The sequence below is a fragment of the Saccostrea cucullata genome, unplaced genomic scaffold, assembly GCF_032062105.1.
Source record: "Saccostrea cucullata isolate Sc308-1 unplaced genomic scaffold, CSIRO_AGI_Scuc_v1 ctg2558, whole genome shotgun sequence".
Lineage (NCBI taxonomy): Eukaryota > Metazoa > Mollusca > Bivalvia > Ostreida > Ostreidae > Saccostrea > Saccostrea cuccullata.
The window spans coordinates 40,937-66,764 of record NW_026935716.1 but is presented as its reverse complement, the minus strand read 5'-3'; the positions used below and the strand labels follow the sequence as shown (position 1 = coordinate 66,764).

Below are 25,828 nucleotides of genomic sequence, written 5' to 3'. Positions count from 1 at the left end.
AGCAAATGAAAATTGATTGAAGGTTTAAGATTGATATGACTCTGTATAAAAACTGAATGATATGTATTTTACATTTAGAAAAAAGTTATGAATTACCTGATTAAGAATAATTATAATGATAATAATAATAAAATTAATAATATGGTTTTAAAATTATATAAATGTAATTAGTGAGAAAAATTGTTAACACATTTTTCTTGAAAAAAAAAACTCACCTGTAAATTCAAGATATTTGCCTCTGTAGTAGATAAAACGATGGGTATAATCCCATGTCCCTCTCATAGGCGCACTGCGTTTCCTTTTCTTCCCGCTTTCCCGCATGCATTCGAGGTCTGTTGTACCAAAGTAATACGGCTTTGCATTACCTGTAAAAATTCAAAGTTTTTTTTTTTAATTTAATACAATTTTTTTTACTAAAGTAATCATAAAAATAAAATAAGAAAAAGAAATGTTTATATAACAAATTATATATATATATATATATATATATATATATATATATACAGTAAAAAATAATTAAAAAGAAAACACGAAGACAACAAAGTAAAGCATTAGCGCTTTCATTTAAAAATCTTCAGATGCTTTACAATCAAGTTTTTTAACTGTCACATAGTAACGCCTACTATGACGTCATAATTAGCGGAACGTAATACAGTCTCTATGACGTAATTCTCCCAGCAGTTATTACGGGAAAGTCAAACAATGCTATTTAGCTTTGGTTTTAAAGTAGTAATAAAGTGTTTTTCTTTTTCTCTTCGTTGAATTTGGTTTCCAGACATCTTATAGAACGGGAAAACGGTAAATTGTCTCTTCCCGCATATATCTAAATGTTCACTAAGTTTAATTTGTCTGTATTGCGGGTTATTAATATGTTGTTTGTGAACTCTTATCCGAGCTCTCAGTGTAGTGCTAGTTTCTCCAATATAATATTCGTTACAACCCGGGCATGTTATGACATAGATTAGGTTCTTAGTTTCACAGGACATGTCAGCATTTACTGTGAAATTTCGGCCCCGGAAGTCGTAGCTGGTTCCCTCCAAAATATAGTCGCAGGTACCGCATCTCGGGTCATTGCATTTTGTTACTGAACAATTCTTTTCCTTGAAACTGGATGTGCACAGAATTCTTTTTAAATTTTTAGCCTGGCGTTTGCTATTTATAAATTGAACATTTCGGTAAATTGCGTTTGTGTTCTCATCCTCCTTTAGTATCAGGTTTAATTGTTTCACCACTGGTGTTAGGTTTTGGTTTCGTGGATTGTGGGTATGAACAAAAGGTATAATTTGTTTTTCCTTCCGATTGTCACGTGTCATAAGTAGTTGTGTTCTTTCATAAGACCTAGCCTTTTTTATACCATCATCCACTAGTCGTATAGGGTATTTACGTTTCACAAGAAAAGATTTTAATTCCTCTAGTCGTAAATCCCCTGTGCTTTCCTCACTTACTATGGTGCAAACTCTTCTTGCCAGATTATATGGTATCGCTCTCTTAGTATGGTTTGGATGACATGAGCCGAAGTGTAAATACTGATGTGTATCGGTGGCTTTGTAGTATATATCCGTAGTTATCCTTGTGTTCTTTTTCTCCACTAACACATCAAGAAATGGTAATTTTTCATCATTCATCTCTAAAGTGAATTGAATGTTAGAGTTTAACCCGTTTAGTATTTTGTGAAATTGCGTTAATTTCTCCATGTCGCCGTGCCAAATAATGAAGCAATCGTCCAGAAATCTTTTCCAGTTTGTTTCTATCAAATCAGCAAATTCTTCTCCCCATACTTTAATAAGTTCACTTTTAAGTAACGTTTCAAGGTAGCCTAAAGTTAGGGTTGCATATGTTGACGCTACCTTGGTACCCATTGCCGTGCCTTTGGTTTGGATGTAATGGTTTTCGGCAAATGCAAAAGTATTGTTATTAAGTACTAATTTCAATCCTTCCAAAATAAAATCATGTTGAAATCTGCTGTTGATCATATCCGGGTATTTTTCCATCCAAAACTTTACAGCCTGTATTCCTAAATCTGTCGGTATATTTGTGTATAAGCTCACAACATCAAAGGTAACCAGTTTTGCATCTTTGTTGACATTACTGGGGAGGTGGTTTAGAAAGTCGAGATCATCTCTAACATAGCTAGTTACCTTTTTGCAGAGAGGTTTCAAGAGAATATCCAGTAATTGACTGAGTCTCTGTGTAGGTGCATTAGGTCCTCCAACTATCGGTCTAAAACTCAGGTCTACTGGATCTGGACAGATGATGTATTCCTTGTTTTGATTTTTGATAGCTTCCTTTATTATAGCGGATTTATGCACTTTAGGAAGTCCATAAAATTGGCTTTCCCGGAAGTCGAAATTAATTAGATAGTCCTTCTCTTTTTCTGTTACGTCTGGGCATAGGGGTCCATGAATTAGACTTTTTATTTTCTTCATGGTTTTTCTATCATCATTTCCATGAATTTGTTTGTAAAAGTTGTTATCCTGCAACATGTCCATAATTTTACTCTTGTAAAAATGGTTGTTCATTATAACAACTGCGCCCCCTTTGTCGGCCTCTTTGATCACAATATTTGGATCCGTTGAAAGATTTCTCAGTGCTTTTTCTTCCTCTTTAGAAAGATTTGCCTTTATGTGCTGAAAATTCACAGGTAAAGAAATATTTTCAAGTGTTTCACAGACAGCATCAAGTGTCCGATTCCTACCTTTTTTCGGATTAAATGATGATTTATTTCTTACAAGATCACTTTCTTCTCGGTCTGATATATCCTCGTCCTCGGTATGGAAATATTCAGACAATCTCAAACGTCTAGTGTATGCTTTGACATCCGTTTTTAATTCCTGATTATTAGCCTTTGGTGTTGGCGTATATTTTAACCCTTTCAGCAATAATTTTATCTCGGTTTCTGTCAGTTCTCTGCTGGATAAATTTAATATTTTAGGGTCTATTAGGTTGTTTTCTTTAGTCGATTTAGATGCTTTTTCACTTTCAACACTTTGAGTATTTACCATTTGGGTTTGTATTTCTGTCCCTGGTTCGGCTTGCCTCCCCCTAAAAAATGATTCTGTGCACCTTTCCCTATATATGTAACACGATCATTCCTGTAGTAATCGTTTGTATTAATACCGCTGTTTCCTCCGTAGTTAGGGTTTTGGGTATTTCCTACATTGTGTTTTCTCGGATAATGTAGTTTCCCATATTTATTTTTGTTTTTACGGAATGCAAGGTTATTTGTCTTTTTTCCGTTGTTTTTTTTCTTTAATGGTCGATTAGGGCGCTGAGGATTTTGAGTGTTAACTGGCATATTTGATCCAGTAGATTTTACAGCTGCTGCATATGTCTTAGCTTTTGACGATGGGACTGTATTTTTTCCAGAGGAAGGTTGTTTTTGGTGGTTTCTTCTCCTTAACTGGTTCCTTGCCGGGTTGTAACGAATATTATATTGGAGAAACTAGCACTACACTGAGAGCTCGGATAAGAGTTCACAAACAACATATTAATAACCCGCAATACAGACAAATTAAACTTAGTGAACATTTAGATATATGCGGGAAGAGACAATTTACCGTTTTCCCGTTCTATAAGATGTCTGGAAACCAAATTCAACGAAGAGAAAAAGAAAAAGAAAAACACTTTATTACTACTTTAAAACCAAAGCTAAATAGCATTGTTTGACTTTCCCGTAATAACTGCTGGGAGAATTACGTCATAGAGACTGTATTACGTTCCGCTAATTATGACGTCATAGTAGGCGTTACTATGTGACAGTTAAAAAACTTGATTGTAAAGCATCTGAAGATTTTTAAATGAAAGCGCTAATGCTTTACTTTGTTGTCTTCGTGTTTTCTTTTTAATTATTTTTTACTATACTACTATACCGACCACTGTGAATTCATGGACTTCTGATATATATATATATATATATATATATATATATATATATATATATATATATATATATATATATATATATATATATATATATATATATATATGAATTCACCATGCATCGGACACCCTTGTACTTCAACAAGTTCTAGCGATATTGCTACCGACGGAAAATTATCAAAATGGAGCTTAACACTTAGTATGTGATCAAAATATAAATTTGGGACACAGTTATATGCCTTTTATTGAGAAAATATCACCAAAAATTGATTTTTTCCAAAAAACTAAAAATTCACCATGGATCGGACATTATTTACCATGCATCGGACAGACCGTATTCCGACCGAAAAAATATCATACCTTTATCACAGTACTTCAAAATCCTTGATATGGATATAATTTTATATTTTATCTAAGAAATAACCCTCAAATTAAATTTATTTGTCGATATCGTTGCACAAATATGGAAAGATTCAAGATGCCTTACTCTGCCTTAGAAAGGCTTTAAAATGCTTGTAATGCGGTAATTCGCGCCTCTTTCTCTAGCGTTAAAATACTCTGGTTTGTAGAAATAAATTGAGTCAGATTCTAGACGTAATATATCTATAACTTCTATTTTGACTGTAAATTTAGAGTTTTTATTTTCTATTTCCGCAAAAAACAGCTGTCAGTTGGGTTCTGTATGAAAATGGTAGTGATTAACTTTGTATCAGAAAGTGTCCGATGCATGGTTAATTTGTGTCCGATGTACGGTGAAATGAGTATACTAGGAAAAACCAGCTCTAATAAGAATTAAACAAACATTGAAGTGAAATTTCTTTATAATTTATGTAAAATTACCAATTCCCGACAAAATTCACCAAAGTCCGACTCGTTCCGTGAAAGTCGAATTTAAAAGAACGATAACTCTAAAAATTGCAAAATCATAAATTTCGGGTTATTCCCCTTTGATAATGTAAAATATGACGTAACTTCAAGGCCATTCTCGGGGTATTTTTATCACAACATGATAAAAACAATCGGTATCATTATAAAAATTTAATCTTCATTTTTAAGACAGAAACAAATACACAGAACTGTTAAGTTGAAAGAGAGTTTATTGCCTAAAGTTGTCCGATGCAAGGTATGTGTCCGATGCATGGTGAACTCACCCTATATATATATATATATATATATATATATATATATATATATATATATATATATATATATATATATATATATATATATATATATATATATATCCAAAATTTAAATAGTGTCTCAGTAATCGGATAACAATATTAAAAAATGAACATTTAACGTTCCGCTTAACATGACGTCATAATCACTGTTACTATGATACTATTATAAGCTTCTGAAGATTGAAAATGAAAGCGTTAAAGCTTAACTGAGGATTTTTGTGTTTTCTTTTTACCATTTTTTAATATATATATATATATATATATATATATATATATATATATATATATATATATATATATATATATATATATATATATATATATATATATATATATATATATATATATACATATCGTTGAATATCACCAATATAACGGAATACTTAATTAGTAAATAAAGTAGGGTTTTATTTTTCTTTTCTTTTTTAGGGGGTGGGTATGTGATGGGTCACATTCGAGCTTATTAAACGACACCCTTTATGATAGACTGTCGTAAGAAAGATTGATTAATTTTGAATGTATTAAAACTTTGGGTAACAGCAGCTCTGCCGTGGAAAGGGATTACAAAGTAAAATAAAATCATTTTCATGGAACCCCAAGTTAACAAATATTCAATATTTGCATCTATCTTGAAATAATTGTATCTGTCTTCTAATTAATTGCACCTATCTTTAATTCAGTTGTACCCATCCTTAATTAATTGTAGCTAATTCCAAATCAATTATACCTATTACATATTGATTCGTAGATCGGTACAATTGATTTGAAGATAGGTAAATATGTCACGATTTAAAAATAGGTGTTATTATTAGGAATGATAAAGGTTTAGAATAACCAAACTACGAAACAGTCGTGTAATGTAAAATACGAAAAATTTTGAAACCCTTTTGTATACCAGCAGAATTATTTCACATCAATTTCACAGGCTTTCTGTCTAGTAATGAATGATTTAAAGATAGGTGCAATTGAATTGAATCTTTAATTATTTTAAAAGACACTGACAATAACAACTCACAATAAATATATACTCCCAATAAAATACAGTTCCTTACATATTCAAGTCACTGTCAGGGGGATGTTCATTATTTTCAATAAAAGAAAAAGAATTAAACCTAGTCACTATTAAATTATACCTTTCTTTAATTCTCTTCACTGAAAAAAATAACCAGTGAAAGTCGCTGGGAAGACTAGTAAATTTACTGTCCATACAATCACTACCTCAAAAGTAGTTTTACTAGGTATTGGGTAGATTTACTAGATAATGTTAGTAAATTTAAGAATTTATAAGTAACTATCACTAGGTATCTAAGTATCTTTACGACCATCATTCAACTTTTCACTACCTTAGCTAGTACACAGAGTGATTACTAATCACGACGAACGCTTTACTACGCTCACTAGTTAAATCAACTAGGTAATTTTCTCAGTGTTGTGGATATGTTTCTATTGCACTTAGCTATCTTCAAGTCAATTGTACCTATCTTTAATTCAATTGTATCTATCTTTAAACTAATTGATAATGGGTATAATTCAATTAAACCTATCTTCAATTGAATTAGAGATATGTATAATTCTGTTAAGGATAGGTGTAATTTATTCAAAGTAGGTATGTCAATTTTACGCGGACAGCTTAGTCGGATGCTTTAGTCGAACGATAGTCGAATATTCGTTTAATTTTAATTATGTTTTCGTACCAGTTTCACTGTTTGTCTTTTACAGACTAGTTTTTAAATTTTAAACCTAGGTCTAATTATTTAAAGATGAGTTAATTATTTCCACCTATTTTAATTAATTAAGACCTATCTTTAATTCAATTGTACGTATCTTTAATTCGTTTGAAGATACGTGTAGGTTCAATTATTTTAAAAACAGGTTTAATTATTTGAAGATAGGTTCAAATATATGAATATATGTTTATTTGGCGTTCTATACATATTGTTAATTTGAATTTTCTTGGTAGAGATTCATAAAAAATAAAAAAAATTTATGATAATAAACTTTGTTTATAAATTCATGTATACATGTACACAGAGAGTCAATGCACAAGTCAGAATTTTTGTTTTATTATCAATTTGCAGAAGAGATCTTTGCATTCATATCATTGATACCCTTTTGTGTCTGTACTTTTTACTCCATTATACATACTTTATGAACACAGCTATAACCACATCAGAGCATAATGAATTGTTTTCATAGTAAAGCAATAATCATCACTGGCGGTTTACCCACCTCTTTTTGGACATCCTCCGTCGTTTCCGCTTTTCACAAACCACCAACTTTCAACAGAGAGGAACAGCGTACATATGAACAGAAGATGACAAATCTAAAAAAAAAAATGCATTTCTTAATGTTTTAAACATCGAAATTATGACATCTTTTACCTGCAGGAAAATAACTTACCAAAACTAATCTCATTTTGTTTGTCTGAAGATCACCTAACCAAGTCTCTGTGGATGATCTGAAGCGTTTGCTGAATTCTCAAGAATCTTAAATTGAAAGCTCTAAATGGTCTTATAGATATACTATCAGTCATAAACATGGAATTCCTTTTTTCTTCTGATATACAATACACCCAATGAGACTGCAGAAGACTATATTAAAAAATACCTGTGACCTGTGACTATTTATATGCAATATTGTTCTACGAAAAAAAAGTCTTCCTGATTTATCAAATTGAAACAAATTAACCTAAGTGTCATATATACCAATTTGCGTAAAGGCAATCGAAATGTTATTCACAAGTGTTCTCAGAAACTGTGGTAATAAAAATGCATACTGAAAGATACTGTTTGCGAGTGACATTATTATGGAAAACAAATACTTTTAAAGTCATAAAGAAATACTTCAGCTTTGTTGAATAAGTATTTCTTTCTGAGACCACATGCCTATTCAAATGCCAATAAAGCATTCTGGAATGCCTTATTGAACTGGGGGAATAGTTTGAATTTACGTTTTTATCCAAGATATATTTCATAAAAAAATGCAATATTTGGAATTTGTGTAAGTACTTATATCAAGCCTCTGAATTACTGTTTATTGTAAGGACAAAAACCCAGTTTATACTTTTAGAAATGCAAAAGAGAGTTGTGAATGGAACTTGAATTTTATGGTTTTAAAAGAGATGTTAAAGGAAAAACTATATTATATTGATTTTGAAAATTCTATATTGTATTACAAAAAAAAAAAAATACGATAAATGGCAAGAATAACTAGAAAATCTGAAAAACTGATTTTAAGAATTCTTATATTTGATTAAGCCAAAAACATATTTAATAGGCTTGTATATTATTTCAGATAATTTTAAGTGTAATAGAGATATTGGCTATATATTCAATCTGTAATGTTACATATATGGATTTTATCGTAATTTGTAAAATGTAAGAGCCATTAAAAAAGGATGTGCTGAAAACATCTTTTTTTTATTTTTTTTTTTTTTAGAAATTTTTATTAATTAAATCACTTTTTGAGAACACTTTTGAATTACAATTCGATTGCCTTTACGCGAACTAGTATAAATAACACTTTGAAAAAAAGTTTTAAAAATGGAAAATCAGGATGGTCTTAATTTTCTTAGAACAATATCGCCTATAATTTGTCACAGGTATTTCCCAATATATAGTTTTGTGCAGTTTCATTGGATTAATATTGTATTTTATAAGTAAAAGCACTTTCAGTTCATGACTGATAGTATATACAAGTATCTGTATTACACCCATATACAGTAGGTCATAGGTCAAGTGAAATGTATCCCTGGTATTTTTCATCAAGTTATACAAAAAACAGTGCACATGCTAAAAAGCATAAAATTACCCCCTTAAATGTCAAAATATGCTGTATATTTGCACTTTTAACTTTTTAGTAAGGTTAGTCAAAGGACAAGGTCAAGGGTCACGAGGCTGGTAACCATGACAATTTACAAATACCATGGTGGCACGCAATAATAATTGTGCAATATATCAAGTCCATATCTCTTACAGATCTTGAGATACAAGGTGTGTACACAGACAGACAGACAGACAGACAGACAGACACCGGGTAAAGTGATCCCTTAGTGCCGCTGTGCTCCGCAGGCGACACAATAAGTGAACCCACATTATTCAGAGAGAAAATAGCGTTCTATTGAAATAATATAATTTTCCGAAATATTTTGCTGAACTATTGCATTTATTTTTCTTCATAATTTGCCCGATGTTAGAAAACTAGATTTACTTTCAATTATCTTTTTTATTTTGACACATCTGTTTGGTATTTGTGTATTTTTTCTAGTAAAAGACGTTAATGTATATCTAAATTCAAAGCTATATGATAAACGTAATGACGTAAACTTTTTACATCCTCATTATATAGCAATATACCTTTATCAACTACGTGCAGAGTTTATATATCTCAGATGATTTGATATAGAATAGCATGTTCTACGTATGAACAATTTCTAAAAAGAGGGATATATTTTATCGAACAAGTTAATGAAAAGAATATGAACATGTATGGCACGCCAAATTCACAAAAATGTGCTAAACCTAGTTTCACAATTGATAAACTAGGTTTATCGACAGTGAACTATAGTTTACAAACCGTTAACTATAGTTAACAATTTGTTAAGTATAGTTTTCATCTGTAAAACTATATTTAACGTTTGTTAATGATAGTTTACGAATGCTAATCTAAGTTTATCTGTCTGTAATAAAACGTTAAACATAGATTTTGTTGATAAACATAGATTCACGTCTGTAAACTATAATTTACAATCGTTAACTATAGTTAAGAGTTGTAAACCATAGTTTGCAAATCGTGAAACTGCATTTATCAGATAATCTATGTTTTGCGATCGCAAATGATTGTTTTCGGTGTTAAGTATAGTTTACGGTTGTTAAACATAGATTATCGCGTTAACTATACATGACGTTTACAGATGTAAAATATAGATTAACGTTGTTCACTATAGTTTACAGTCCGTAAACTATAGTGCACAACCGATAAACCTAGTTTATCGACTGTGAAACTATGTTTTGCTCATTTTTGTGAATTTGGCGTGCCATAAACATGCCTATCTTATTTTCCTAAGTTCGCTGGTCAATACACGGCGGATGTCACCGGTCGGCAGGGCATGCTCATTCCTTCATGAAACCTGATCCCACCTTTGATGTTTTAGAGGTCCGTGCCCTGCTTATGATTTGTATTGTTTTAATGTACTTTTGATCTTGATTACCAGGCACGTAGCAACAGGGGGGGGGGGGGGAGGGCTGGCCCCCACTTTTTTTTCCCAACATTACTTATGCTATAGGAAATGTTCATTGTAAGGCTGGTTGGCCATTAGTGATATAAGAACAATGTAGTATAAAATCAAAGTTCTGAGACAGTACTGAAAGACGGGGTCAAAATAATCTTCCTCCTATATTTCCAGAAATGTGATTAATTTTTTTTATAGTTTTGATAATAACTTAATTTTTTTTAGTTAACACACTAAAATAAAACTTGATAAAGATCTTCACGTTTTTCATTTCTAAGTATATATATAAACCTTTTTGTATTGTCCGAATTTCACTGTGTCCAAATTAATATTTTTACGGAAGTAAACAAAGGATGATGCGCCCGCAGTCGTAAAACTACGCAGTAGAGTACTTTGTTTACTAGTGTGATTTACAATTAATATTTTCAGTTTTAAATTTTCAAAATGCTTCATTGATTTGAGTAAAAAAAGTTTATATTCTCTTCTTCAGTTTGATACAAAATGTTTGTATTTCAATCAAAACAATTTCTGCACTATTTCATATAGCGTAGATTTAAGTCATGTCTTATCACCACGGCTTCCGTTTTGAGGCCTCCTGACCCCGTCTAAAAAATTGGTACTGAAAGTAGTTGGCATTGAAAAAAGTTGGCCTTTAACACCCCACCCCCACGAAAGAGGATTTTCAACTATTAACACGGAGTTTTTGTTTTGTTCTTTTTTTTTTTTTTTTGTTTTTTTTTTTTTTTTTGCTTGTCAACTTTTTTATGTAAGTAAAAAGAATTTTCTCTGGCCGGCCCCCTCCCACTTTCAAAAAACGATGCTACCTGGCTGATAACTGTTCGTTATTTACATATATTATACTTTCATGTAAATAAGTTGAATCTGATTGGTCGAGAAAAATTTGATAAAAACCATTAAATTACCCGCTGAATAATGAAGCCAAGCCCTCCAGCGTAGCATCAGTCAACATTGCTTACATGTAACGATGGGTGATATTCCCAAAAAAAGTGAATTATGAATTCAAAATATAAATATATATAACTACAGAATATACAGACTATATAATTTGTATCTGAATATAAATTCAGAATTCACGCTTCACTGTTATATGTATTTGTATAAAACATTCAGTATTATATAATAAATATTGTATGTAGTTGAGTGTAACATTGAAAATTTTCACCCCTCGAAAACCATTGTCATCTCGGCTGCGCCTTGGTTTACAATGGGTTTTTTTGGGGTGAAAATTTTCAATGTTACATTCAACTACATGCAATATTTATATAATATTTCATATTCGAATAGATGCTATGAAGTGATAGGTCCGTGTTTGCTCTGCTCTTATTTTGTATATTGCCGAATGGACGTTGAGATTGAATACTGTTCGTTATCTCCATATCCATCATTTATTCAAATATAGCTTTTTAAGTAATTGACATGAGGCATGTTATTTCAAACTGGTACACATGATACTGCATGGAGATAACAAACGGTATTCAAATCAGGAGCAGAGCAAACTTGAGCTCTAAAAAGAGACTTGTTTATCAGAGGTCGGTAGGTATTATGGAGAAACAAGCATCCACCGGTATGATTTTGGGGCGGGTTGGGAGGAGTCCAAAAAGTCTTCGGGCTAGTGGGAGATTTCCAGACAGTTGATCGTTAATTTCTGTTTCTGCTGTGACTGCAGGTTTATAGTTTGAGTGTTACTTAACGAAAAGATTGAATTTCCATTGGCTGGAATACGAAGCCGGTAGAAAAAATACAAAATACTTATCATACTTAAGACTCTTGTCCATACTCGACATTTTCAATTTAAAAACCAATTTAAAAAAGTAAATAATAACTTTTCTGCCGAATCGTAAGATTCGTGGGTCTGGTGATCTTCATATGAATAGCATGCATATCTATACGGTAAGTTTATTTTTAACTAAAGAAAAGTTGTTTAATTAAAATGTTCCATCGCCTTTCGGCACTAATTTTTATTCTTTGCAGATTGTTATTTTCCTATGTACGTGTCTCCTCTCTGTCCATTGTAATGGTTGGTGGATGTGGGACAAAAAATGGAACTGACAATTCTTGTCCAAGGAGAGGTGATTTCCAAAAACTGTTGTTTAGCTTCAACATTATAGACCAAGTATAATTTGTTGTTGTTGAAATTGTCAGATTGCCATAGTGTAGAACATATGACAAGGTAAAATTATTCGGTTGAGAGCTATATACGAGGGGCGTTCAATAAGTAATGTCATTGGGGCTCGGAAAGAAACAAAAAAAAGCTTTTCTATGACTTAATCTTAATGATTTATCTAAAATATTCCCTTACAATTAAAACGCATATCCGTAGCATTTTCATTCAATTTCTAACTGTTTTTTGAAAACATTTTTGAGTATGACACTTCGTATACTGGAATATGGCAGATCCCATGATTTGCTGTACTTTTTTTTCTTTCTGATAGATGTTTTTTTTAAGTTTAGGAACTGAAACAAGTCAAGGGTTGAAAGATCTGGCAAATTTTGTTGGTGTGACAAAACATTAACTTTCTGTTTATCCCCAAAACATCTTTACTCTTCATGGCCTGTGGGTTTGGCCGCCATCATGAATGTAGTGTATTCCTCATTCTGTTTCCTTCCTCTAATAAACCTTTCAAAATTTTGCAAAAAATTGTTTTCTAGACTCCTTCAGAAATTTGATCTTCCTTCCCGAATATGAATTTGAAGAACAAGACCGCTAATATTTAAGAAAATAGCATATAAAACTGTTTTATGCTCCTGCAATTCTTTGCTCTTCTTAGGCCTTTGCAGTTTTGTCAAGTGCATCTTATTGTAAATTTGTTTTGAGGGCTTAAAGCAAAATGGATTCAAGTTTCATTATCTGTTAGAATTTCATACAAACGTGGATAACTACAATTTTTGATTTTTTAAAGTAATTGTTTAGATATTCCTACACGCTGTCGTGTTCACTCATTTTTCAAAATATAGCATGACCTTTAGATATTAAACTTTTTTTAACTAAATGTTTATTTAAAACAGTGTGAACTATCCCCAAAATGATTTTTATCAATTTTGCTATGGGTCTTAAAGTCAATAAAACAAAATCAGTGATAATTTGTTGAAATTTTGCAAATTTACATCGGTTATTGTAAGTCATTGTTGCCAGGGACGGTACCCATTTTTGATGCCCATTTTATAATTTTTGTTTATTGAAATCTATATGTTCACCTGTCTATAAAACAGGCATTGGTTGCTGTAACTTTCACATATTTCAGTTAATATATTTTTGGGATATTAACAAGTTTTACAGCTGCTTCAATGAAACGTTTAATTTTACTCTAGTTTACAAATTCTTGACCATTCATTTTTAATGCAGTGTCTCGAATAGCCCTTGTATTCCAGCTTCCCACGATGAAATAATACGATGAAAAGTGGTCACACAAACTGTTATCAATTAATTTAAGATTCAATAATGAGAGAAAGTCAAGCTTTATGTCATATGACCACTATGTTGTATGCCATCGAGCTAATGACATTATTTATTGAACGTCCCTCGTATAGTGTATTTGAGCTAAAAAAATAATGATAATAAGAGATTGAGTGTAAATATAATGTATATATGTCTTATTTACGTTCAATATAAAAAATCCCCAATTTTGAACTTAAATAGCCTCACTTTTCTGTTGTTAAATTGTTTATGAATTTTACATTATTTTAATGTTAAATAGGATAATAAATGTGGTTATTCAAAAAAAAATTATTAAATATCTTTTACACGTACATGTATGTCGACACAATGCATCTCACTGAACTTGAAATAAAAGAATATCACAAAGTCTGATGCATCTGTTTCACATTTTACTATAGTTAAGGTTTCATCAAAGATCAAAATATTATTTTTTCAATAGCTCCAAAACTATGCAGTTTATAAAGTTGAAACATTTACAGCTTATAAATATATATCATTAATGAACAGATAGAAAGTACCATTTGAAAACAAATACTGAATGAAAATATTTATCGAGAAAAAAATCTTTTTAAAAAATGCCTTTATTTTTTTTATAAATACATGTACACCTAATTAGTTAAGCGCTTTTAGTGAAAGCCATCATTGAAGATAAAAATATTTTTGTATCCCAAAATTTTCCATGACTAAATAACTTTAAAGTATTCCACTTAAGTATAGTAGCGTGGTCCCTTTTCACACCCTTGGTTTACTGGATAGATAGTAGAAACGGGTATTTTGGTTGATTTCATTGTGTATAACAAAGTCTTTCTAATAAAATCATTGTGCATTCATATTGAATTATTAAACATATAAAAAAAATACAAGCAAAATTTTAACACCCATCGCGCTAAAAAATGCCGGAACTTTTCCCCTCCATTAGACTACGGTTTTTCTGTTACATGTAAATGGGCGGAGACATTCAAATAAGATATACTATAAAAGAATATCCGTGATATATAATATTATAACTTTCAAAGACGAATTATAGGTTCAAGATTCACAATCAACAACGAATACAATTTTCTATTCACAAAGCAATGTGAATGAACCACTACAACAAGATTAACCAAACAAGTTCATATGCTGACCGATACATGATCGACTGAGTACATTTCAACTTGAGTGCTTGCTAGCACGTTTACTGTGGACATTTACCTGTAACGACACAAATCGATGTGGCTTGTTGTGATTCGAAACAGGTCATAATCGCATGTAAATGAAGACAGCGACGAGGCTCAAAATCACAATACTTTTAATTGGAAAACATAGAGCACAAGGTTGTTCAACAAAGATATTTTTACTCAACCTTTACACATATAATATAAACATTATATATCAAACTCAAATCTGAACAAACCTGTGCTCGGTGTTTACGAAAGCTTGAAAGTGTGTACCTGTCAGTGATTTCTTTTGATATTTTGAAAATCAAAGAACCCCAACTTCAAAACGCAGCTTCGTATGCTGTGTATATCTATCATTTGACATTTTTATATGCAGACTCAAATAATAAAGACATTTATTATTAATAACATTTAATTTTTAAAGCCTTTGATAAATGTTCGAAATTTGACGAGTAACCGGGGACCATAGATAAGCCTTAAATGAGACTTGTCCTTTCATTCCATATTTTGTTTCCATAGTATTTCTTTCTTTTTGTCAACATGAAACAACCAGTTATGTTCTCCAGTGAGTCTGAGTTCATTTGCAATGAAAAACAGAACAACTTATTTTTGTGAGAAAGGTCATTTATTCAATCATTATATTTGATCAGATGATGAAAGTAATGTCAAACATTGATAAACCTAAAATGACTGAATAAATTACAATAATTTTCCAAAGTGGGGTTAAAAAAACGGCCCCACCCAGCAATAGAAATACATGTACTAACATGAGTAAAAAATAATGTTATACAATTATAAGTTGAAAAACGGGTTGAATGAAAAAATTACAATTTGAAACACAGGTTTTACTAGAATATTGTATGTGCATGAGTTGTAAAATGAAAAAAAATATAGATATACATGTAACAATAATAAATGTACAGAATAAAAGCAAAAAAGTACAGTTTGTTTGTGATATAAGACATCTGATTTTACATAAATTAATTTTAGGGTGATGGAGGGTGGGTAAGTTGAATTCTTGTAAAAAATTTAGGTGCGTCCAGCAGCTGTTAAAACAAAGAAGTGAATTATTGAGATTCCTCTGACCAAGATAAGATTTCAGTATAGGTGTACTTCGAGCTAATTGGACAATTAGCTAATTGGATTAACCATGATGGCTATTGCATACACAGAGTCCCTGCTATGCCAGGTTGCAAATTCCATCTGTTGACTTGTGTAATTTTCACCAGTCAATAATACACAATAATATAATAAAGCCAACAATAAATGATGCCAGTGGCGGATTTAAGGGGGGGGGGGTTGCGCCCCCCTAAAATTATCAAAGTTAGCATAAAACAGTTTTGTCTAGAAAATGTTTAAAATGTCTACTCGGTAGACCTCATTTTTACCCTAAAAAACCTCTACAATCCCCAGACCCCCTGGCTAAATCTTGCGCCCCCCCCCCAAAAAAAAAAAATTTCTGGATCCGCCCCTGGATGCCCCTACATGTCTGGTGGCTAATTTCAAGACCTTGTTCATTTATGTTATCAATGATGAGTATATAATTATAATTTATAGGTTTATCAATGATGGGCAAGTTGGATTTCGATCGCCTCCGGAAAGTTGTTTTCCCTGTTTATTTTTCCAAATGTTACATTGAAAATGACGGATTTTAAAAGGGTCTTGTCTTTATACATGCAATGCTTTAAATAAGAGCCATTCAAAGACCATTCACGTCTAACTTGTCCCTTTACTGATAAACATATATTATTTCTACAATGATGGTTTTCATTTAAAGTACAGAATTATGCAGGTGCATTTTCTGAAAATATGCAAATTTGTTAATGTATATTTTCTCGATAAAAATATTTTTTTAAATATTTGTTTTCAAGTGATACTCTCTATCTATTTAACAATGATGCATTTATAAACTGTAATAGTTTTAACTTTATACCTCACATTGTTTTTGAGCTATTGTAAAAATAATTTTTTGGACATTTTGACCTTTGATGAAACCTTAAAGTCGATAACGGTAATCTAAAAACAAAGGTTTATGATAAACGTGATAGTTTCCACATCTTATATATAAGGCTTATATAGACAATTTCCAAAACGAGGTAAGTTTTTAACGAACACCTTGTCACTAAATGTAATTGAACATATGGAAATAAAATATGTAAACGAGATCAAAAGTCCATAAAACATTTCAAAACAGGAGTAGAGCAAACACGGCCCTCCAAAACATCAGAGGTGGGACCAGGTGCTATGGAGGAGTATAATCTCTTTTTAAGCCAAATGCTGATTGGTGTTTTCATACTAATAGTTAGGCTTTCTTTTACACACTGAATTATCTCGTTTTTTTTCCATTGTTTGGACAAGGAACATACGGCGGATGTCACCGATTGGCAAGGCATGCTTACTACTCTATAACATTTGATCCCGCCTCTGATTTTTTTAGAGGTCCGTGTTCGCCCTGTTTATAAAAGTTATTGTTTTAATGGAATTTTGATCTTGAATACTGATATTTTTCTACAAATATTCCATATTCAAAAGGTGATATGAATTTATTTCATTTATTCAAATAGCTGTTCAATATCACATTTTTGAATAATTGACATGAGGCATGTAATTTCAAACTGGTACATATACATGTAATACTTCATAGAGATAACGAATAGTATCCAAGCTCAAAAGTCCTTTCAACAATTCAAATCGGGAGCAGAGCAAACACATGAATCTAAAAAGAGGTCTGTCTATCAGAGGTATATAGAGAAGCAAGCATCAGCCGGTTACACCAACAGTTGGTATTGATTGTGATATAATTACATGTATTATTTTTATTATTGCATAAAATTATCATATTATATTATTTAAAATTATGCACATAATAAATTTTACAAACTGAAAGGAAATTCTTTAGGGGGCGGGTTGGGAGGGTTCGAGACCGTTGATTGTTTTATTCCTGTTTTTTGTTGTGACTTATGAAGATTCATAGCACGAATGTTACATAATGAAGAGATTAAATTTTCACTGGCTGTAATAAGAATCCTTAGAAAAATACAAAATAATCGTAATTCTTAAGCCTCTTGTCTTTACTTGACATTTGATATTATGCGAAAGGAAATTTACTTTCTGATAAAAGTCATCCGGAAAAAAAACGGTAACGGTAACTCTTCATGTTAAGGTGGTTTACGTTCAGACAAATCGAGATTTCCGTAACAGTTTATATATTTCAAGAAGATTTCGGCTCTTAAAATAAATTTTAAGAACTGAAAAAACATAATTTTAAATATTCCTAAGTTCAAATATGTCTAAAAGCATTCTCTTTGGGCATCATAGTGTTATTAATGAACTTTTGCGAGAAGCACCGACTTTTACTGTTGACGGGTCACTTTGACATTCAATCCTGTATCATGTACGGAAGTTCAGAATTGATTCCATGTATAGATGAGAAAACCTTTCTAGTGGTCAAAAGTATGGTGTTGGGGGCATTAACATATGAAGGCCGGGAGTTGAGGGTAGACTGGTTGTCGTTTTCTTCAGGGACAACTTGTCTGTGCTTTAAAAAAAACCGTTATTTTCTTTGAATAAAATGTTGACCTGAAGATTTATATTGTAAAAGAGCATACAAACATTGTCTTGGTGTAAAAGTAAGCCATCAACTGTAAAAGTCAGCACTCCTTCCAAAAGTCTATTAACTTTACTTAGAGGGTTTCAATACTTTTAACGTTAATGTTACAACGACATCGAAATAAAAATTACGATAAGAAGACGAGGCAAAAATAATTCAAAACGTGAAAACATTCAAAGATTAGGTTTTTAATTTACTAAAACCCAGGTAAGCAAAAAATCCTCCCCTGAATAAAATAACCCCTTTCAAGACACTACGATGGACCCAACTGGAACGCACTAAAATAGTTAGCGTAGTTAAGGCCTTGAAATATGCCACCATACTAATAAACTAATGTATTTCGAAGCAGTTAAGAACGGTGCATTTTTGAATATCATTTTTGTTTATCTGACCATGTTATCTCAAGCTTGCATTTAGTTGCACCATGACGGACACTGGTAACTTCTTCTGCACAAAACCTCAGACATTCTGTTAGCGAAATTGTGACAGTTATTCGAAACTACGTTGTATCCACCGTACTCATTTTGATAACGCCTAACACATCGTTCGATACAATCCAAACTTAGGTAGCTGTATCCAGCTGGATATCTTTCGGTTTTTCCTCTGCAATGTTCATCTAAACGACTATATCCACTTCTCGAACCGGACCCTAAATGGAAAATTGATAAGAATGCATTGATCAGATTATTACTTATGTAGACATGCATAGCCAGTGTCCTGCTAAACGAATGGCCATTTGAATAAAATAAAAAAGTCTTATTTTGGGGGGCTAAAAGCAGTACTTTGATTATATGTATTCACTGATAAAAAGTTCACTATATATCATTCATTGTAAAAAGGGGTTTTAATATTGTATGTAGCAATAACAAATTTTAATTTTAATTAATAATTTGTTAGAAACGCCAATACTAAGAAATTTCATGAGGAAAAATACGAAAGGATAATAAATCAGTAAGTATTTTTCGTATATGCGTTATTAGGTATCTTGAAGTCAAAATTATTAAAGCTGCAAATCGTGTGCTTTTTCATTCAAATTTACACAATATATCATTCAGGAATAAGGTAAAAAGTGGAAGTAAGCATTTTGAGAAAAATAAATATTCTCTCCTCACACAAAATCAACGTAATAAGAATCTGCCGGAAAATCAAGGGTCGTACTACTTAGACCTGTTTACTTGTACCACGTGATTTCTAAAATGGCACGTGCATACAATGTAGGGTTTACAATTAGAATGTAATATTAGTTAAAAGCTATTCTCAGAATCAAAATATCTTAACTCTCCGGTTAATTTTTTAGTTTGCATTCAGACGAATCTAACATGATAAAGTACAAATGTTGACGCTTTGTGTATTGGGGTGCTGGAAAGGAAAATCCACCAAATCATACTTCATCGCGGCAAAATGTCAAACAAAATCTTTCTGCAGTTCCAATACAATTTGCACTTCTTATCGCAATAATTTTTATATGTCATAAGTGCATTTTTATGTTGAGTTTAGGCTGATTTTTTTTCTTTGAAAGCTACGGAGATACGAGAAATGATAGCATGTATCAACAAACCTGTAGGGTAGAACCTTCGCGAGCCCAACGTGAATGTCGCCGAGGTCCCGTTTCTTCTTAGTCCAATAATTATATTAATCTCCCTACTAATTTTTTGTCAGGAAAGTTGTTTTTTAGTTTCAATCCCTATTTTTGGTTTTGTGTTTCGTTTTGGTCAACTTTGTCAATGTAGCAGGCCTACCGGGATTCCCTCTCTTACCATGCTGTTTTGTTTATGAAAACTATACGCATGCGTCATGTGCGTGTATAGCATGGAATTTGGAACCTCGAACACGTTGCGATGTATATAGTTGTGTACCATAAATAATTATTAATTTTAATGAAATAGTCAGAATTATTTACTTATAAAATTTGTAATTTTCGGAAAGTGTATACATTTATGAGTATGAAAAAAATTCCAAATCCTATAGGAAAATTTTAACAAGTCTGTTTTTGAAGAGATGCGTGATATTGCCACTTTAAGCTTCTACATGTGACCTGTTTCGGCAAGATGGGACATGAAACTCCTTGAATGGCTCCTTCTTAGCACACTAACCTCGGACATAAATGGTGTTTCACCTTCTTAATTATTCAGTCACGTGATCTTATTTGAATTTCGTTTAAATGTAATACTGTTGAAATACGTTATTTTGTGGCACGCATATAACTATGTTCTTGCTTTTAAAGCCTGCGTGGCGCAGTGCTCATAGCATCTGCTCTAGAGTCGCGAAATTCAGGAAATCCATCCGCACGTCGCAGGTTTGAATTCCAGAGTGGGACGTGGAGTTCGGTCCTTTGGATGACACCGTATGAACTGAGGCCCCGTGTCGCAGTAAGTGCTGGTATGTAAAAGACCCTTAACTGCTCAAAGGCACTTATTGCCGAGCATAGGAAAAAAATTGCACCTCTCCACCTGCAAGTGATAACGTCTCCATATGAGTGAAAAATTCTCGAGAATGACGTTAAATAACATATAATCAATCAATCAATCAATCAATCAATCAATCAAAGGCTACTAAGATATAGATGTACTTAAAAGCAATATGAAGAATTAGATAATTAACAAGAGGCCCATGGGCCACATCGCTCACTTGAGCACTGTGACTATGAAAAAAACAGAAATCAGTTTATTATTAAAAAGTTTAAACCAAAAAGTGGTCCTAACCAATCCTTAAAGGCCTGGGGAGAGGGTATGATTTGAATAAACTTGAATCTACACTTCTCTCTCTTCGACAGCCTGTGGCTTTATTGATCTTTACATTTGAACTTACATTGTGCCCCCCTACCCAGATAAAATATGCCACATCATGGCTTTGCTGTCTTTGAAAAAATCCTATATATTCCTAAGTAAAACTGTGCTCATCCATTGTGGTCCGACCCTACCTCCAGGGGTCATGACTTAAAACTACACTACCTGAGGATGCTTTCATATAAATAGGACTAATTATAGCTTTGCTGTTCTTAAGAAGAAGATTTTTAAAGAATTTTTCCTATATATTACTATGTAAAACTTGGATTTGTGGCCCCAAACCTATCCCCAGGGCTCTTGATTTTAACAAACTTGAATCTACACTACCTGAGAATACTTCCATATAAATATGACTAATCATGGCTTTGCTATTCTTAAGAAAAATATATATAAAGAGCCTACCTATATTTTTCATGTGGTTTTTATGTGGATTTTGGAGACCAAGTATTCCAACAATCTATTGGAATTCCCATGGGTACAAATTGCGCTCCGTTATTAGCAGACTTATTTTTATATTCATATGAAGCAGAATTTATGCAAAATCTTTTGCGTGAAAAGAAGAAAACACTTGCTGTGGCCCTCAACTCGACATTTAGATATATCGACGACGTATTGTCAATTAATAATGATAATTTCCATTCCTACGTCGACACGATATATCCTGGTGAGCTTGAGATAAAAGATACCACAGAGTCCGACACTTCTGCTTCATACTTGGATATTTTACTTGAAAAAGACACTAATGGTAATCTAACAACCAAGCTATATGATAAACGTGATGACCTTAACTTTTCTATCGTCATCTTCCCTTACTTATGCAGCAATATACCTTCATCACCTGCATACGGAGTATTTATATCTCAGTTGATTCGATACGCAAGAGCATGCTCTACGTATGAACAATTTCTTAAACGAGGTAAATTATTGACAAGCAAGTTGATGAAACAAGAATATCAACAGTCTCGTTTAAAGTCATCATTTCGTAAATTCTATGGTCGATACAATGACCTTGTCAGCAAATACAATTTATCATTGAATGAAATGCTGACTGACGTTTTTCATACCAATTGTTAGTCCATTATTTATACACTGAATTGACCACGGATTTTTTCCGTGATTTTCTGATTATGACAACGAGCACACGGCGGGTGTGACCGGTCGGCAGGGGATGCTCACTCCTCCATGGCACCTGATCCCACCTCTGATGTTTCGGAGGTCCGTGTTTGCTCTGCTCTTATTTTGTATATTTGTTTAATGGACGTTGAGATCGAATACTGTTTGTTATTTCCATATCCTTCTCAATGTAAAACTTTGATCGGCCATTGAAGCCCCGCCCTACCCCGGGGGCCATGATTTGAACAATGTTGAATCTACACTACCTGAGGATGCTTTCATATAAATATGACCAATCATGGCTTTGCTGTTCTTGAGAGGAAGATTTTTGAAGAATTTTAAATATGGAAAGAATTTTCATATTTCTATGTAAAACTTTGATCGGCCATTGTGGCCCCACCCATCTTCCGGGGGTCATGATTTGAACAAACTTGAATCTACACTACCTGAGGATGTTCCCACAAATTTTAACTTTCCTGACACAGTGGTTCTTTATGAGATTTTAAAAAATATGCCACTAAATTTTCACAGTTTCTTAATTATCTCCCCTTAAAAGAGTGCGTGATCCTTCATTTGATTAACTTGAATCTCTTTCACTCAAGAATGTTTTGTGGCAAGTTTAGTTAAAATTGGCCCAGTGGTTCTTGAGAAGAAGTCGAATGTGAAAACTTTACAGACGGAAGGACGGAAATACAGACTACAGACAAAACGTAATCAGAAAAGCTCACTTGAGCTTTCAGCTTAGGTGAGCTAAAAACCTTATTGAAGAACTTTATGCAGAGCGAAATTTGATCATGAAATGTGTTACAAGGCAGTTTCCAGCTGAAAAATGTGTCGACCTGATGCGTATTCCTCCACCAACCATATATGAGGTTTGAATGGAGCGTAGCGGTGTTAGCCGAGCATTCCATATTGTAGGAGGAAACAATCGGCAACCCTCGTCTAACTCCGCTACGCTCCATATAAACAATGGATGTGATTGATGGAGGATTACGCATCAGTTCGATACATTTCTCAGCCGGAAACTGTCTTGTAATACATCTCATATTTGACTTTGCATAAACTTCCTCAAAAAGTTACGTAATTTGCCTAATTCTTCATTGTATATTGGTTTTGATTACAACCTTTTTTAGTAGGTCTCAAAAGCAGAAAAATGTTGAACGCGCACCAATTCACTCAAATTCAAATAAAATCACATTATTGAATCTGCAAGATGGTGGAATACCTTTCTAGCATCTACTTTTTGACGTTCAAGGTCGGTGTGCGAGGTGCGAGCCATCCGAGGAAATCTTAGTGAGGTGGGAATGGTGTACAGGAAATTAAAAGGAGATGGAAATTAATTCAGATGATTTATAGCCTGTTTAAATTGACTACAGGTAAACTGTTTAAAAATGTGATGGTAAAAATATGGGGGGGGGGGGTAGACTTTGAAAAAATAAACAAAAAATACTTGTAAATTCACAAAGTAAATTCGTGATACATAAAAAATGAAATTTAACTAAAGGTTAAGATTGTTATGACTTTGTATAAAAACTGAATGATATGTATTTTACATTTAGAAACAAGTTATGAATAACCTGATTAAGAATAATTATAATAACAATAATTATAAAAATAATAATATGGTAAAAAAAAATATATAAATGTAAGCGATTTCAATTCTGTTTCAGTATATTTTTTTGTATATTTATTCTCTGCAATACTTTGTCTTAAAAAAACGTTATTCCATTATATGTATATGCACTATAAAATTGCTAATTTACTTATTATTTTTATAATAACTTGACATAAATATGTAAACAATTGATATATTGAACAACATATATATAATCATGTTTCTCTATTATTATCTTTGTACTGTTTTTGTATTGTTGTTATTTAAAAATCCTGAATAAAATCTTATTAAAAAAAAAAATAAAAAAATAAATGTAAGCGAGAAAAATTGTTAATACATTTTTCTTAAGAAAAAACTTACATGTACTTGAAAATTCAAAATATTTCCCTCTGTAGTATATATAACGATGGGTATCATCCCATGTCCCTCTCAAAGGCACACTGCGTTTCCCTTTCTGCCTTCCTTTCAGCATGCATCCGAGGTGTGTTGTACCAAAGTAATACGGCCTTGCATTACCTGTAAAAATTCAAAGCTTTTTAAAAATTTGATACAATTTTATTTTAATAAAGTAATCATAAAAATAAAATAAGAAAAAGAAATGTTTATATATATATATATATATATATATATATATATATATATATATATATATATATATATATATATATATATATATATATATATATATATATATATATATATATATATATATATATATATATATATATAATACTTTTTACTGTTCCTTACATATTCAAGTCACTGTCAGGGGGAGCTTTCATTATTTTCAATAACAGAAAAAGAATTAAACCTACTCACTATTAAATTATACCTTTCTTTAATTCTCTTGTGGATATGTTTCTATTGTTTCTTCAAATCAATTGTACCTATCTTTAATTCAATTTTATCTATCTTCAAACGAATTGATAATGGGTATGATTCAATTGAATTAGAGATATGTATAATTCTGTTAAGGATAGGGTTAATTTATTTGAACCTAGGTCTAATTATTTAGAGATGGGTTAATTATTTCCACCCATTTTAAATTAATTTAGACCTATCTTTAATGCAATTGTACCTATCTTTAATTCGTTTGAAGATACGTGTAGGTTCAATTATTTTAAAAACAGGTTCAAATATTTGAAGATAGGTACAAACATTTGAATATATGTTTATTTGGCGTTCTATACATATTGTTATTTTAAACTTTCTTGGTAGAGATACATAAAAAATCAAATCTTTTTATGATAATAAACTTTGTATATGAATTCATGTATACATGTACACAGAAAGTCAATGCGCAAGTCAGAATTTTTGTTGTATTAACAATTTGCAAAAGAGATATTTGCATTCATATCATTGATACCCTTTCGTGTTTGTTAAAAGTTTAAACTCCATTATACATACTTTATGAACACAACTTAAACACATCAGAACATAATGAATTGTTTTATAGTAAAGCAATAATTATAGCTGGCGGTTTACCCACCTCTTCTTGGACATCCTCTGCTGTTTCCGCTTTTCACAAACCACCAACTTTCAACAGAGAGGAACAGCGTACATATGAACAGAAGACGACAAATCTGGAAAAAAAATGCATTTGTTAATGTTTTAAACATCCAAATTATGACATCTTTTACCTGCAGCAAAATAACTTACCAAAACAAATCTCATTTTGTTTGTCTGAAGATCACCTAACCAAGTCTATGTGAATGATCTGAAGCGTTTGCTGAATTCTAAAGAATGTTAAATTGAAAGCTCTAAATGATCTTATATATATACTATCAGTCATGA

At 31.9% G+C, this 25,828-nt stretch overlaps 1 protein-coding gene across 3 annotated transcripts; it reads right to left on the bottom strand.

Moving 5' to 3' along the window:
- Nucleotides 1-195: 195 nt before the first annotated feature.
- On the bottom strand, nt 196-25,828 carry LOC134243615 (uncharacterized). Of its 3 annotated transcripts, XM_062725864.1 has the most exons (4): nt 25,694-25,828; nt 25,524-25,617; nt 24,401-24,550; nt 18,928-19,169 (listed from the first exon to the last, which is right to left on the bottom strand). In XM_062725864.1, exons 1-4 carry the CDS (start codon nt 25,706-25,708, stop codon nt 18,934-18,936), a joined length of 495 nt encoding a protein of 164 aa, XP_062581848.1. In that variant the 5' UTR covers nt 25,709-25,828; the 3' UTR covers nt 18,928-18,933. The 3 variants fall into 3 exon arrangements, 1 of the variants encoding a protein (XP_062581848.1); XR_009987074.1 differs by lacking the exons at nt 18,928-19,169; nt 24,401-24,550; nt 25,524-25,617 and adding exons at nt 196-365; nt 7,293-7,386 and having other exon boundaries at nt 25,694-25,782; XR_009987073.1 differs by lacking the exons at nt 18,928-19,169; nt 24,401-24,550; nt 25,524-25,617; nt 25,694-25,828 and adding exons at nt 197-365; nt 7,293-7,386; nt 7,464-7,625.

Coding starts and splice junctions, on each gene's coding strand:
- LOC134243615 (XM_062725864.1), bottom strand. Junction 24,551..25,523: donor CAGAGGATGTCCAAGAAGAG/GTGGGTAAACCG, acceptor GAATTTTTACAG/GTAATGCAAGGCCGTATTAC. Junction 19,170..24,400: donor GAAATATTTTGAATTTTCAA/GTACATGTAAGT, acceptor TTTTCCATTTAG/GGTCCGGTTCGAGAAGTGGA.